The 17,168-nt window shown below is 45.2% G+C and overlaps 1 protein-coding gene across 4 annotated transcripts in view; it reads left to right on the top strand.

The window, feature by feature from the left end:
* Window positions 1-17,168, top strand: part of MLC1 (modulator of VRAC current 1) — a 118,607-nt gene that overhangs the window by 81,972 nt on the left and 19,467 nt on the right. For 3 of the 4 annotated variants that reach the window (XM_068276345.1, XM_068276343.1, XM_068276342.1), the window contains 2 exons: window positions 13,158-13,214; window positions 14,575-14,697. In XM_068276345.1, coding sequence (XP_068132446.1) covers window positions 13,158-13,214; window positions 14,575-14,697 — 180 coding nt within the window. The remainder of the gene's footprint in view (window positions 1-13,157; window positions 13,215-14,574; window positions 14,698-17,168) is intronic. The other variant, XM_068276344.1, reaches the window with a different exon arrangement.

Genomic DNA, 17,168 nt, shown 5'->3' with positions numbered 1-17,168 from the left:
GTGCACATACAGGGTGGGGTGGGGGGCTGGACACAGATACACTTGAGGAGTACACTGGCAAGATTTTCTGGCATTCCTAATCGATCCTTTTGACCGATTTCGGCCAGAAATTGATCAAACGTTTGGGTGGCCATATTTACGGTATCAACTATCTTCTGATCTGATAAAATTATCAGGTTCGAGTGCTCTTTCTGCACAGTTAATTGTTTGTGATTCCTACTGGTAGAACAATGCTTATCAGAAATGCTGTCAAATACTAAAAAACACTGCTAAACAGGAAGATCACAGACTAGTTTATGTATGAAAATACCTTAAATACATGAGAAGTTTTAGCATATTGTATTGTGGATTGAGTCAAAACTATCCTGTAACATGGCTTACCACAAAAAAAAAATTACGTTCAAGTGAAACGTGGTGGTAGTGTAATACTGTAAGGATGCTTAGTTGGATTTTTAGGGCCTTGCCAGCTCTCCAAAATAGATGGAAGTATGGTTTCAGCTCTCTACCAAAATGTACTATATGAAGGCTTGATGGGAAAGTGAGAGGCTGAGGGATCTTAAACAGCGCTTTCAAATACAATTTTAATAATTAAGAAGACTATAATATTATAATTAAGAATAATTAGCAGTGAGAGATCAGTGTTTTGCTTACTGATAGGAGAGAGGATTAGCGACAGTGCCAAAAGCAGAGGAAGGAGCAAGAAGGAAAAGCTGAGAAAAGTCACCATGTAGTTTAGTTCTATGGAAGTGATAAGCCCAGGGCCAGTTCTAGCTTTCTAGCTACAATGGGGCCCTGGGTCAAAAGTAGCTTGTGTGACCCCCCCCCCCGACGCCCCCTTCCAACCAAATCACCCCAGGGCCCCTGAGCCAGCTGCCAGCCCGCTCCAATCCCCCCCCCCCATCCATCACTCAATATTTATTAAGTGTCCATCATATGTCCCTATTATTCACCTCCTCCTTTTCCTATACAGAGTAAACACACAGCATCCCCGCTTTCATGGGGCACCATAGCTGCACTGGAGGGAGGCACATTGGGGGGCCCAAACAGGTTCTGGGGCGCTGAGGCAATTGCCCCCTTCGCCTCTATGAAAGTGTTGGCCCTGCATAAAGTACAGTTTCAACTGAGTGTGCAAGGTGGAAAACAAACTGAAGCGTGTGAAGGTGTGAGAAAGGTTATTAGTTTCTGTTTTCAGAGAAATGAGGTTGCTTGCTTGAAAACAGTCATAAGTAAAGAGAAACAGGTGATGTAATTTGGTCAGCATAGGGGCCAGAGTGGAGGAGTGGCAATGGAGCAAGTCAAAGGGGAAATGTATAAAGTGGGCAAGTTGACAGGTTTGAGGTAACTTTGTCTAAAACAGAGCCCAATATGCTTAGAAAGGAGCTGCAGGCAAATTGGCTAAGCTGTGGAGCAGTTCACTGGAACATTAATTCTCCACCTAATAGTTTTTCTTATAATATAGTTGGCTCTGTCTCGTGCACTGAAAATAATGGAGGTCCTTGGGGACATGGATTAAAAAGGTTGAGAAAGACGTTATAGAGGCACATAGGTTATACGCATAAGAGGATATAAGGAAGAAATAGTAGATTTTGTTGGCTATATTATGAGTGGTCTTGCTTGACTTGTATTCAGGATAACTGCTATTGACTTTCATTTAGTCATTTGCAAGGAAAAAACTATGAAAGCAGCTCTGTCAATGCTGTAGCTTTATTCCTGTACAAATTATATTATCAATGTATGAAGCGATAAAAAATGCTTAGTCAAAGGGTATTGGCTTATTTCTTTTAATTTTTTTTATTACATTGAAATTCCCAGACGATCTGACACTTTTGTTGTAAAGAGTAGCCAATGTTTACTGCCATCGCATTCACTTCTCCAGAGGGCTTTGTTTTAGAGAACTAGACTGTCTGCAACATGTTGAATAGTGGCATGCCAAAAGTGTTCATTGTGGTTTTGTGGATGACTTTGAGCTTTCATATGTTTTTGTCCCTTTCAATGAGTAATTTTGTACGGTTTGCCGTGTCTGTATAGGTAAAAATGCTTTGATCAATCTGATGTGTATTCTAAATATAGATGGAGACATAATAAAGCTGTAGGACAATTTAGGGAGTTCCTCTAAGTGACACGGCTTTTTCTGTAAAACATTTACCTATTCTTGTCTTCCAATCAGACAGCGTTATCTAAATGTGGCATAAGCTGTAAAAACTTGTTTTATTCCTACAATCACCTGGTGAACACTTCCCGTGGCATACTAAATGATGCAAGTAGACAGGGAAGTGCGTTTGCCTGTAAACAGTACATTTGATTTATATTGTGTATGTAGTGCCTGTCTTCATTGTATGTGCGCAGAAGTTATATTCTTGAAACACACTTGAAATATTTTGAAGTACAATCATAGTTTACTTCTCTTCCAGTAAAGAGAAGCTTGGTACTTCCTTTTTAAAGCGAATCTGAGATGAAAAACTAACTATAACAAGTAACTTGTCTACAGTATATATCTTATGTAAAGTTTATATAGTTTACAAAGCATATCTAGCTGCAAACAGCTTCAACATTTTATGATTCCTGTGATACAATGAGGGCAGCCATGTTCTGTTTGTCACATTGTCACAGGCTGAAGGCTGGAGATGCTATCAAATTGCCTGTGTGTAAATTCAGTCCCCTCTCCTCCTCCCTTCTCCCCTCTGTCTCTGAAATCTCTGGCTAGTAACCTCCTCCTCCTCCTGCCCAGACTGAGCTCCCATAAGCCCTTGCTACACTGTGAAAAGCTGTGGGCGAGGCTTGTTTAGTTTATAGGGAATTAGAGTATTAAAACAAAACAAAAAAAGTATTTGGCATGAGGAATGCCCTATAAACTATATGAAAGGAACACAATTATGCAATGAGTACAAGTTTATCTCGGATCCACTTTAACTTAACAAACGGCATTGGAATTTTAGTGACAGATTTAGTTTGAAGTGCCTGTGGCACCATGAAAAATTTAGAACACTTCATTGAGCTTGTTTACTCTATGGGCTTGATTCACTAAGACACATAGCAAGCCTTATCAAAGTTAGCACACCTTATCAAAGTTAACACGCCTTATCAGAGTAGCATAGCGAGCGCTACGAACCTGCAGGGGCTCAGGGCAGGAGGAGTGGAGCTCTCGTCATTGCCAATTAGCAGGCATAAGTTGACTATGATAAGGTGTGCTAACTTCGATAAGGCATGCTATTTGTCTTAGTGAATCAAGCCCTATGCATTCATATTTGACATAAGAACAAAAGATATGTTAATGCAAACCTGAAGTGAAAGCAAACTTATGAGATAATGAATGTATGTGTAGTACAACTAAGAAATAGAACATTAGTAGCAAAGAAAAGAGTCTCATATTGTTTTCCAGTACAGGAAGAGTTTAAAAAAAACCCTTCACTTGTTATCTATGCAAATGAGCTTCTCTGAGCTATTGGACCCAACTTGGGTCGTATACAGTCCAGTTTTCTGAAGCACTTGTATTAAAAAAATCTGAGGAGCGCTAAAAGTGAAATTAGATGTACCCCAAAATAATTGGGGGGAGCCACCTCATGATACCCACAAGTGTAAATAATATACAAAAATCATGGGTGTCTGCTAAAACAACTGCAAAACTATGGTTGCAGTACAACCATAGAAAATCCCCTTATCCCCCCTTTAAAAAAGCAACACACAGCCATGTATCAAAAAATGAATGAAAAAATAAACACCAGCTGATGTTCATTCTTTGATACATGGTCATTTGTTGCTTTTTTTAAGGGGACCAGCCCTCTGACAAAGCTTGAGATAAGGTTTTACTGCAGTAAAGTTCAGTTTTTCTTTGAAAATTGAATTTAACATTATTTTCACGAACATTAATGCCAAAAGAAAACTGGCATTTTCGCTCATCACTGCCTGTTTCTGTGGTGAGGGTGCAGGACTGTTACCTTTGTTTTACACTTTTTTCTGTAGTTGAGCCTAGCTGATTATGTTACTGTGCTCACTGAACACTGTATTTAGAAAACTATATTCATAGTGCCCTGAAATCAGTGTCAATAATTTGTAACAGATTCCACAAAATGTTGAAGTTGAAAACAATCCTTTGCGATTAACAGGACTGCAACATGCAATTTCAGAAGATTTGCAGCATGTTGCACATTCATAGTATGAATCATCCTTTCTACACAAACCAAGCCAACCTCAGTCATGACTGTTGAGGCAAAGCAGATGTGACCTGATTGCCGCAACGAGATGGCTTGAGTCACCTGAAAGACTCATACATCGATGGAACACCAGAGAGCACCAGGAGAGAAATGACACAATAAAACAGATTTTAGATACTTTTCTGTTCCCAATAGTCCTATAACTTAACTGTGGTTTATCACACCTGAGTTTAATTTCTGTAGTCACCCCCAGGCCTGATTACTGCCACACCTGTTTCAATCAAGAAATCACTTAAAGAGAATCTGTACTCTAATATTCTTACACTAAAAAGCATACCATTCTATTCCTTATTTTCTCCTGTGCCCCTCTGTGCTGTTTCTGCCACTCTCTGCTGCAATCCTGGCTTGTAATTAACAGTTTTAGGCAATGTTTACAAACAAACTAACCAGCTTCTAATAGGCTCAGCTAAGCATAGTGTGTGAGTATGCAGGGGGCCTGCAGAGGGTGTGTATCGCTTCTACCAATCACAAGCAGCCCTGCACATTCCACACAATCAAAGCCTTAGCCCGACAAACAGGACAGAGGAAAGATACATTGATTTATTACAGAGACAGTGTAATTAGGAAGAGCTGCAGTAAGCCCCAGCACATTAGAACAGGCATAGGAACTCATAGGATAGAAGAACTAAGGCTGAAAAAATTGTTACAGAGTCTCTTTAAATAGGAGCTATCTGACACAGAGAAGTAGATCAAAAGCACCTCAAAAGCTAGACATCATGCCAAGATCCAAAGAAATTCAGGAACAAATGAGAACAAAAGTAATTGAGATCTATCAGTCTGGTAAAGGTTATAAAGCCATTTCTAAAGCTTTAGGACTCCAGCGAACCACAGTGAGAGCCATTATCCACAAATGGCAAAAACATGGAACAGTGATGAACCTTCCCAGGAGTGGCCGCCCGGCCGACCGACCAAAATTACCCCAAGAGTGCAGAGAAAACTCATCCGAGAGGCCACAAAAGACCCCAGGACAACATCTAAAGAACTGCAGGCCTCACTTGCCTCAACTAAGGTCAGTGTTCACGACTCCACCATAAGAAAGAGACTGGGCAAAAACGGCCTGCATGGCAGATATCCAAGGCGCAAACCCCTTTTAAGCAAAAAGAACATTAAGGCTCGTCTCAATTTTGCTAAAAAACATCTCAATGATTGCCAAGACTTTTGGGAAAATACCTTGTGGACCGACGAGACAAAAGTTGAACTTTTTGGAAGGTGCGTGTCCCGTTACATCTGGCGTAGAAGTAACACAGCATTTCAGCAAAAGAACATCATACCAACAGTAAAATATGGTGGTGATAGTGTGATGGTCTGGGGTTGTTTTGCTGCTTCAGGACCTACAAGGCTTGCTGTGATAGATGGAACCATGAATTCTACTGTCTACCAAAAAATCCTGAAGGAGAATGTCCGGCCATCTGTTTGTCAACTCAAGCTGAAACGATCTTGGGTGCTGCAGCAGGACAATGACCCAAAACACACCAGCAAATCCACCTCTGAATGGCTGAAGAAAAACAAAATGAAGACTTTGGAGAGGCCTAGTCAAAGTCCAGACCTAAATCCTATTGAGATGTTGTGGCATGACCTTAAAAAGGCGGTTCATGCTAGAGAACCCTCAAATAAAGCTGAATTACAACAATTCTGCAAAGATGAGTGGGCCAAAATTCCTCCAGAGCACTGTAAAAGACTTGTTGCAAGTTATCGCAGACACTTGATTGCAGTTATTGCTGCTAAGGGTGGCCCAACCAGTTATTAGGTTCAGGGGGCAATTCCTTTTTTACACAGGGCCATGTAGGTTTTGAGTTTTTATTCTCACTAAATAATAAAAACCATCATCAGTGGCGTACCTAGGGCATTTGACACCCGGTGCTGGGTATTAAAAAGACACCCCCCCCCCCCCATTAAAAAAAAAAAAAAACAGCAAATGTGGCATGCTAAACGTGACACGGCGGGTAATGCCAGGTGTAGGCTCGCTCCCCCCCCTAAAGTTGTCCTTAGTATAGTATAGTGGCACCAGTATAGCTAACAAAAAATGGGTGCGGTTATAACATGCGGCGCGCATTGCGCGCCGCGGCGAAAAATGGGCGTGGCCATGACCGGATGAGGGCAGAGCTAACTAATTTAAAGTGAACCCGGGATAAGAGTGATATGGAGGCTGCCATATTCATTTTCTTTTAAACAATAGGCAGCCCTGCTGATCTATTTGGCTGCAGTAGTGAACTGAATTACACCAGAAACAAGCATGCAGCTAATCTTGTCAGTTCTGACAATATTGTCAGAAGCCCCTGACCTGCTGCTTGCTTATTCAGGGTCTATGGTTTAAAGAATTAGATGCAGAGGACCAGCACAGCAGCCAGGCAGCTGGTATTGCTTAAAAGGAGATAAATATTGCAGCCCAATATTATTCTCACCTCGGGTTCCCCTTAAAAGTGCAACACAAAGACAGTGGGCCTTTCCCCAGAAAATTCACATAATTGTTCAGGTTTTCTCAAGAAAATACACGTAATGTGAACAGATTTGACCAGAAAATAGTTCAATCATGTCGGCAGATTTGCCCAAAAAACACGTTCAATCATGTCGGCAGATTTGCCCAGAAAATACATGCAATCATGTCGGCAGATTTGCCCAGAAAATACATGCAATCATGTCGGCAGATTTGCCCAGAAAATACATGCAATCATGTCGGCAGATTTGCCCAGAAAATACATGCAATCATGTCGGCAGATTTGCCCAGAAAATACATGCAATCATGTCGGCAGATTTGCCCAGAAAATATATGCAATCATGTCGGCAGATTTGCCCAAAAAACACGTTCAATCATGTCGGCAGATTTGCCCAAAAAACACGTTCAATCATGTCGGCAGATTTGCCCAGAAAATACATGTAATCATGTCGGCAGATTTGCCCAGAAAATACATGCAATCATGTCGGCAGATTTGCCCAGAAAATACATGCAATCATGTCGGCAGATTTGCCCAGAAAATACATGCAATCATGTCGGCAGATTTGCCCAGAAAATACATGCAATCATGTCGGCAGATTTGCCCAGAAAATACATGCAATCATGTCGGCAGATTTGCCCAGAAAATACATGCAATCATGTCGGCAGATTTGCCCAGAAAATATATGCAATCATGTGGCAACCTGGCCAGAAAACACTTCAATCATGTAGCAGACCTGGCCAGAACAGTCGATACACCTGCTAATATAAATTAAATAAAAATTTACTCACCTGAAGCAGCAGCAGACCTCCTGTCCCGGCCTCCGTCCGGCGCGCAGCTCTCACGATCCTCTGCAGCCAGCAACTGAAACTCCCGCGGTGAGAGCAGGGCTACGGGAAAATGGCGCCCGAAGCCCTGCATTGCAGACTCAGTCTCCAGAGCAGGGCTTCGGACGCCATTTTACTGTAGCCCTGCTCTGCCGCTGTTGGAGCTGCGGGCTGCTGCTGTCAGTGAACTGACACAGCGTCTATTAGACGCCGAAAATCAGTTCACGCTGGGGGTGCTTGGACAATATTAGGGGGTGCTTCAGCACCCAAACCACCCCCCTGGCACCGCCACTGCCCCAGTATAGCTAGTATAGTTGCCCCAGTATAGCATAGTGGCCCCAGTATAGTTTAGTGTAGCATAGTGGCCCCAGTGTAGCATAGTGGTCCCAGTGTAGCATAGGTGCCCCCAGTGTAGCATAGTGGCCCCCAGTGTAGCATAGTGGCCCCCAGTGTAGCATAGTGGCCGCCAGTGTAGCATAGTGGCCCCCAGTGTAGCATAGTGGCCCCCAGTGTAGCATAGTGGCCCCCAGTGTAGCATAGTGGCCCCCAGTGTAGCATAGGTGCCCCCAGTGTAGCATAGTGGCCCCCAGTGTAGCATGGTGGCCCCCAGTGTAGCATGGTGGCCCCCAGTGTAGCATAGTGGCCCCCAGTGTAGCATAGTGGCCGCCAGTGTAGCATAGGTGCCCCCAGTGTAGCATAGTGGCCCCCAGTGTAGCATAGGTGCCCCCAGTGTAGCATAGGTGCCCCCAGTGTAGCATAGTGGCCCCCAGTGTAGCATGGTGGCCCCCAGTGTAGCATGGTGGCCCCCAGTGTAGCATGGTGGCCCCCAGTGTAGCATAGTGGCCCCCAGTGTAGCATAGTGGCCGCCAGTGTAGCATAGGTGCCCCCAGTGTAGCATAGTGGCCCCCAGTGTAGCATAGTGGCCCCCAGTGTAGCATAGTGGCCCCCAGTGTAGCATAGGTGCCCCCAGTGTAGCATAGTGGCCCCCGGTATGAGGGAAGCTTGGAAGGTGGGGTGGCGGGGTCCCCTCCTTCCGGCGCTTCCCCCTCCTAATTAGCAGCAGCCAGCAGCTTAGCGAAGCGGGCGGGGAGGACTTACTCACCTGCTCCAGGCGATGGCGCATAACGTCATCCTCACGTGACGCTGGTCTCTCTGTCGCTCACTGTGCTTCCGCAAATCAGGAAGCACAGTGGGCGGTGGAGAAGGTGGAGACCAGCGTCAGGTGACGATGACGCTATTTGCCATCGCCTGGAACGCAGGAAGTAGGTGAGTAAGTCTTCTCCGCCCGCTCCTGCCCGCTCATCAAGCTGCTGCTAATTAGGAGGGTGAAGCGCCAGAAGGAGGGGACCCAGGTGAGGGAGGTGGGGGGTCCGGCCCCCCTCCCCGCCGCTTTCCCCGCCACCCCTCCTTTCCGGGTTGCTTTCCCCCTCCTGTCCGGCCGGCACAGGCCTCTGTGGGGGCCTTGATGACACCCCCTGGGGCGCCCGACACCCGGTGCGGGGCGCCCCATGCCGCCCTATGGTAGGAACGCCACTGACCATCATTTAAAACTGCATTTTGTGTTCAATTATGTTATCTTTGAGTTCTTGATGAGCAGAAACATTTAAGTGTGACAAACATGCAAAAGAATAAGAAATCAGGAAGAAGGCAAATAGTTTTTCACATCACTGTGTGTAATGATTGGGACACAGAGGCATGTTAGTCATTTAATTGCATAACTCTGTGTCCTCTCTGTTCTTTTGTGGCTGGCCACTGCATACTCCCCCCCCCCCCCCCCCCAAAAAAAAAAAATTCAAGCAGAGCTTGTCGGCAGCCTGAGAACAGAAGGTGCATTCTTTTCAGGCGAGGGACAGAATGCCCTCTCAGGTGTTAGGAACATCCATTCTTCACCTCTCCCTGCCCCTTCTCTGCCTCTCCCAGCTCCTTCCCCTCCTACCTGTGCTCTGTCATGAGAAGTGTAAGGGTGAGGAAATAGACAAGTCTTTTTTCATAAAATCTCTGCCATGAGAGGCACATAGCAGAGCTGCAGCCTTTTAAACAAAAATTAAAAGCAATACCAGCTGATTAAAGGCTGCAGGAGTGGTGGTAAGTATCACTCCATGATCTGGCTCATACCACCCCTCCCGGATCAAGTAGTATGTTTTTTTTTTAAGTTATGCCACCAGCTTGGGTTCTCTTTAAATGCTTCCAGGGATGGAGGTATCCTGATTGGGTGTGACAAGGAGTTCCAAAGTGAAGGGGCAGCATGCAGTACCGGACTTCTGGGAAGGCCACAAAGGCCATAGCCTTGGGCAGAAAAAGCAGAAGAGCGGCAGGACTTGGAAAGATAAGAGGTCACATGCTAAAGTAAAACATCTCTCCTGGTCTGCAGCCGCCCTGCTTTTCTCTGCACACACTGTCTGCAGCCTGAATATTATAGTTCCCTGCATCTCCCTAACTTCCTGGGAGCTTGGTGTGATGACAGGCTGGAGGCTGGAGGTTCACTTTAACCACTTCAGTCCGCAGGTGTTTTCACCTTCAGGACGAAGGCAATTTTGGCCCTGTCAGCGCTCCTGAGAGGGCAAAATTGGGGTGGGGGGGGTGGGGGGGGTTACATTTTGCTAAGAATTATTTTATTCCAAATGCATTTTAACAGGGATAATAAGAAACAAATGGGAAAATAATTATTTTTTCTCAGTTTTCAGCCATTACAGTTTTAAACTAAAATGTTTTACTGCGGATAAAATCCACTTATTTTATTTGCCCATTTGTCCTGTTTATTGCAACGTTCAAAATATTTCCCTAGTAGAATGTATGGCGCAAATATTTTATTTAGAAATAAAGGTGCATTTTTTCAGTTTCAGTCCATCACTAATTACAAGGCCATATAGGCTCAAGGCAATAAGGTATATTGTAATATACCTTCACAACATACATATTAAAAAGTTTAGTCCCTAAGGTAACTATTTATATATTTTTCTTAAACTGTAATATTTTTTTTTTAAACGTGTGTTTTTATTTTTTTAGTTAACGGGGAGGGTGGGGAGTCAATCAGTTTTTACTTAGTGTGTATTGTTTTTGTTTTTTTCATTTCTACTTCATTTTACTTTTTGGCCACAAGGCAGCGCTAAGCACTCTCCTGGAAGATACGAGGAAGTGCGAGATCCTTTTTTTTTTTTTACATTTCGTGACGTAGATTTTCATGAATCAAGATGCCTCCTAATTTGAGGCATCTTGATTCATTCACAGGGGATGGTTTGCCTCGGGGGAACACTCATTCCTCTTCCACCATCGATCCCCTGTAATAGCGGCGGGGAACGAGCCGCCTGCATGCTGATATGCGTGCACAATGGCTGCAACACTGCTGGACGGATATATTCGTCCAGATTGCCTTTGAGTAGCGATTTTTGGACAAATATATCCGTCCAGATTGGCTTAAGTGGTTAAGTATGAGATACTGGTCAGTCCCAACAAACACTTCCAGCACAGGGACCGTTTCTGCCTCCAGGTGTTAGCCATGCTTAAAGAGAATCTGTACTCTAAAATTCTTACAACAAAAAGCATACCATGCTATTCATTATGTTCTCCTGGGCCCCTCTGTGCTGTTTCTGCCACTCTCTGCTGCATACCTGGCTTGTAATTGCCAGTTTTGGGCAGTGTTTACAAACAAACTAACCAGCTTGTGATAGGCTCACATAAGCAGAGGGTGGGAGTCATACAGAGCCTGCAGGGGGCCTGGAGAGGATGTGTATAGCTTCTATCCAATCACAAGCAGCCCTGCACATTCCAGCCTGAGTGTCTCAGCCCGACAGAGCCGACAGAGGAGAGAAGATTATATCATATAACAGAGATAATACAGCCACTGTGCAAGTAGGAAAGGCTGCAGTAAGCCAGACCACATTAGAACAGGCATAGGAACTTATAGGATAGAAGAAATAAGGATGAAAATTTTGTTACAGAGTCTCTTTAATGCAGAACCATGCTAGAGCTGCTAGGATTTCAAAGCATTACAACATAGAACTGAAAATGATCACTTCTCACCCTTTATTACCACTTTAACTTATATACTGTCCTTGATTAGTAATATCTATACTGTCTATCCTTGTTTTGTTTTGTCGAATTCCTTGTAAGTGCAAACTTATTGTGACAGCTAAAATTGATTCTGATTGTGGTAGTTCTCTCTCACCCTCACCTTCACCTTTCAGTTTATTACTAGTCAGCTGCTGTAAACTGCAAATTTGTAGTGAGAAAAAAAAAGCCAAATACCTATATGGAAAGGTAGGGCTCTGGACCCTACACAGCCTTCCTGGTCCTATCCTGGTTTCTTAGTTCCCCTGCTATCCACCATTCCAATTTACTACATGTGCAGTATGGAGCCACCTGTCTTCTGGAGCACTTGGCGACACAAGCACTCCAGAAGCCTTCTGAGGGCTCCCTGGAGGTGTAATCGACCAGTTGGTTGATTACATGCAATGTGAGTGATAGCACTGAAACGTGGGGCCGAGAGAGGACAGGGTAAGCTCTATAGGATCCAGAGCCTTGCTTCTCCATAGGTAAGTATCTGACCTTTTTTTTGCTTCAGTTTTACTTTAAAGGGACTCCAAGCAGAACTAAACTCAAAATCTGAACTTACCTGGGTCTTTCTCCAGCCCACCGTGGGTCGGGAGGTCCCTTGGCTCTTCTCCCAGGCCCTGCTCAGAAATGGCTCCCGGCGACACTGGGCCCGAGTGTTGGGCTCCTTCTTCCTGAAAGATGACGTCAATCGTCACCACGCCAGCCGCTTCGCCACATCATGGTGGCCGGCGTGACAGTACTGCGCATGCGCAAACCGCATTTATGCCAGCAGCAGTCTCTGTGCTCCTGTTTAAGGCTTGCCTGCCTCATTTTGTCTTAAATCAACCCTTTACGTGCAAAATTGTCACTGTTTAAAAGGTTACCTGAGCTGACACTATATCTATGCCAGCATGTGTAGTATGGGACCCTTCTACTTACATGTTCTCTGTTTTGGATCCACTTCTCTCCATTGCGCTGCCCTGTCCCTCGTATGTGGCACTGACTGCAGCCAGTTGCACAGAGGACAAAGAAGCAGTGCATGCTTTGTCCACTTGCACTCCCTGTAATTTTGCACTCCTGCCCTGATGTGCACAGCAATCGATGCCAGTAGTTTTGTGGATATACAACCTCGACAAGTGCTGCTTATACACTAGCATCATTTCTCAGACTGCATGGCCAGAATGATCTTGGTTACTGTGCACATCCAGACAGGAGCGCAATATTACAGCAGGGAATGCGAGTAAACAGAACATGAACTGCTTCTTTGTCAAATGGGGGACAGAGCAGTGCAGTGGAGGGGAGCCCATTCAAACCAATGATCGCAAGTCAGGGTGTTGGAGAGAATGCTGTTGGGTTGGGGGAGTGGGGTGGAGCAATTGGCAACAGCAGGCCTTGGGTGCTGGAAAGTACAAATTCAGCTCTGGCAGCATGACAGAAGACTCTGGCTCCAAATTACCTTTGGGATGACCAAGTTATTAGATCCTTTTGATCTAAGATTGTATGGAGGTGTGCTGCATGTTGTCTAAGCCTGGAACACGTTCTATCTCTTTTCTACTTTATCCAAAACTAAAATGAAACATTTTGAATATAGTTGCACAGTAAGTCAACTTTAAGGTTATACAAAAGTTTAACTCGAAAAATATATTACTTTTCAGTGTTTCCCATGTGCAGTTGCCAGCCATGTTGCAGCCGAGTACCCGAGTCCGTGTTTGGTAAGAATATAACTAAGTACTAAACCTCATTATGTCTAAATAGTAGTCAGGGCCAGATTTGCAGCTCAGGAGCCAATAGGCACATAAGCTCCGGGCCACTAAACCCTGCCCCTTAACACAGGCTACACCCCTAACACACCCCCATAGACATTCAGATGTGCTCCCCTCCCCCACTTCCGTGCCAGTTATAGGTGCCCCAGTATAGGTTAGCCTGCTATAGGTGCCTCCAGTATAGGTAGCCAACCATAGGTGCCCCAGTATAGGTTAGCCAGGCATAAGTGCCACAGTATAGGTTAGTCAGCTGTAGGTGCCACAGTATAGGTTAGCCAGGTATATTTGCCACAGTATAGGTTAGTCAGCTATAGGTGTTACAGTATAGGTTAGCCAGCTATAGGTGCTACAGTATAGGTTAGCCAGCTATATGGGTCAACGTATAGGTTAGTCAGCTATAGGTGCCACTGTATAGGTTAGCCGGCTATTGGGGTCAAAGTATAGGTTAGTAAGCTATAGGTGCCACAGTATTGGTTAGTTAGCTATAGGTGCCACAGTATAGGTTAGCTAGCAATAGGTGCCACAAAATTGCGGCAATCTCGAAAATACGTGTGGTACCTCGAAGATTCTGATTGAAACTTCCGATCAATCGGAAAATCGGACTCTTGGAATTGAATCAAAATTTAAAAAAAAATTGTATAGTGTGTGGCCACCTTAAGGTTAGGTTCACAGTGGTGCAACACAGTACTGTGTGCAGCCCCATAGAATTGTATGGGCAGGGAGTGGGCATGCAGAATTATTATGCAACACAACTGAGCAGAGCACTGAACTGGCTGGTTTACATGGAGGTTGCATAAAACGCACACACTTTCACTGATGAGTTGTTCTGCGGTTCCCTTGTGCTATGCATTTTAATGCACTTTTATATGTATTGGGTTTACAGTGCAAAAAAAATAAAAATGCAAGCTTCAGTGTGTTGTGAAAAAGATTTCAGTTACAATGCATAGTTACAAACTGACCCATAGGGAAGTTTCCTTCAACTGCATTGTGCTTTGCATTGTCTTATGCAATGCATTCAGTGTAAACCACCCTTAATTCACTAACCTTCCAGCAGTCCTTGCTGTGTTCTGTTATGATCCAGGTAAATGCATCTAACCTTTGCCACCTAAGAGCAAATACTTGTTTTCTTCACTGTTCTCCAACCTAAGTAAAGTAACTCAAATGTGTTTGTGGATGAATGTAGGTCTAAGGTTTGAGTAAGGAGCTTATCAGATAGAACCAGAATGTTTTGCTAAAGTTGTAAAAATTATTTCATTTCCTCATTCAGTTATCCTTCTGTGTTTGTTGACTGTTACATTTACCAAACTAGGTTGAAGTCCTGATTGCCACCAGCAGTATTACGTCTCCATTATTATTTACTACCTCAGCCTACCTTTCTGTGAATGTTGTACGGACAGTTGACATTTTTAGTACATATCCACTTGATGTAATGGTATGTTCTTTATTTTTACTTTAGAAGACTGCGTACTATCACAAAACTTACAGCAGTTGTTATGCCTTTCCCATTTCATGTGTATGGTGGTGTATGTGATGCTAATTAACATGAACCTGTCCCTTACCACTTCCTTATAGTGTTGGGCGAACAGTGTTCGCCACTGTTCGGGTTCTGCAGAACATCACCCTGTTCGGGTGATGTTCGAGTTCGGCCGAACACCTGACGGTGCTCGGCCAAACCGTTCGGCCATATGGCCGAACTAAGAGCGCATGGCCGAACGTTCCCCGAACGTTCGGCTAGCGCTGTGATTGGCCGAACGGGTCACGTGGTTCGGACCCGAACGCGCTCTGATTGGCCGAACTGTCACGTGGTTCGGGTAAATAAATACCCGAACCACGTCATATCTCCGCCATTTGTCTGTGGGTTTAGCTTTGGGTAGGCAGGCAGGGTAGTTCGCGCTCCAGCCACGCTAGCCAGGGTCCCCCCCAGTCATTGTGTGTCGCTGCTGGGAATAGTAGTACACCGCTCGCTCAGCATTCTGTTTACTGCCACTCTGTGTACCTCGCTCAGCCACACTATATAGCATTCTGTTTACTGCCACTCTGTGTCTGCTGGGAATAGTAGTACACCGCTTGCACAGCCACACTATATAGCATTCTGTTTACTGCCACTCTGTGTACCTCGCTCAGCCACACTATATAGCATTCTGTTTACTGCCACTCTGTGTCTGCTGGGAATAGTGGTACACCGCTCGCTCAGCCACACTATATAGCATTCTGTTCACTGTTCTGTGTCTGCTTGGAATAGTGGTACACCGCTCGTTCAGCCACACTATATAGCATTCTGTGTACTGTTCTGTGTCTGCTGGGAACAGTAGTACACCGCTCGTTCAGCCACACTATATAGCATTCTGTGTACTGTTCTGTGTCTGCTGGGAACAGTAGTACACCGCTCGCTCAGCCACACTATATAGCATTCTGTTCACTGTTCTGTGTCTGCTGGGAATAGTGGTACACCGCTCGCTCAGCCACACTATATAGCATTCTGTTCACTGTTCTGTGTCTGCTGGGAATAGTGGTACACCGCTCGCTCAGCCACACTATATAGCATTCTGTTCACTGTTCTGTGTCTGCTGGGAATAGTGGTACACCGCTCGCTCAGCCACACTATATAGCATTCTGTTCACTGTTCTGTGTCTGCTGGGAATAGTGGTACACCGCTCGCTCAGCCACACTATATAGCATTCTGTTTACTGTTCTGTGTCTGCTGGGAATAGTGGTACACCGCTCGCTCAGCCACACTATATAGCATTCTGTTCACTGTTCTGTGTCTGCTGGGAATAGTGGTACACCGCTCGCTCAGCCACACTATATAGCATTCTGTTCACTGTTCTGTGTCTGCTGGGAACAGTAGTACACCGCTCGTTCAGCCACACTATATAGCATTCTGTGTACTGTTCTGTGTCTGCTGGGAACAGTAGTACACCGCTCGTTCAGCCACACTATATAGCATTCTGTGTACTGTTCTGTGTCTGCTGGGAACAGTAGTACACCGCTCGTTCAGCCACACTATATAGCATTCTGTTCACTGTTCTGTGTCTGCTGGGAATAGTGGTACACCGCTCGCTCAGCCACACTATATAGCATTCTGTTCACTGTTCTGTGTCTGCTGGGAATAGTGGTACACCGCTCACCCGTCACTGTATAGCATTGTGCTCTGTGTCGCTGCTGGGAATAGTGGTACTGTATAGCATTTCTGTACTGCCACTGTACTGCTGCCAGTCAGCGTGTACTGTAAGGATAAGTGAAATGAGGAAGAAATCCGGTGAAAGAGGGAGGGGCAAGGGAAGAGGTGTTTCCCCTGACGGTTCACGTACAGGCCACAGGGGAGCACCCAAGAAAACCCACTCAATACCACCCATGTTGTCCAGGACAACAACCCTCACAAATCCAAAAGAACAGGACCAGATAATTACTTGGATGACCTCTCAAGCGTCCAGCAGTGGGTTAAGCAGCACCAGCACATCACGCACGAGGTCCGAGTCCTCAGCCAGTTACAAGGAGCCAGTGGGCACAAAGCTGACACAACCGGCAGCGACACCACGCACACAACTGCCAGATAACCAGTCCGATGAATTACCTCAGGACACAATGGGGTATTCGCAGGAGCTATTCCCAGCCCAACAAACTTCCACCTTTCAAAGGTCAATGGAGGAACAGCCAGAAATGTTGTGCCTGGATTCACAACCGTTAACTGTGGGAAATGTACCGCGCACTGAAATACGAGGCGAGTCCGAAGAGGACTCGGAAACCCAAATCCCAGAGCAATTTGGGCAGGAGGGGTTGCAATTGCAGGAGGTCGGCCGACAAGATCTGGAAGACGACGTTGGAGTGTGCTGCGCAGAGGTTGTTGTGGGGAGCTCTACTCCACGGCGGTGGCCCACAATGACATATGACGAGTTTGAGGAG

This window comes from Hyperolius riggenbachi, chromosome 3 (assembly GCF_040937935.1).
Source record: "Hyperolius riggenbachi isolate aHypRig1 chromosome 3, aHypRig1.pri, whole genome shotgun sequence".
NCBI classification, from domain to species: Eukaryota; Metazoa; Chordata; class Amphibia; order Anura; family Hyperoliidae; genus Hyperolius; species Hyperolius riggenbachi.
Note: the sequence above shows the minus strand (reverse complement) of the source record. Positions and strands in the feature narration are given on the sequence as shown.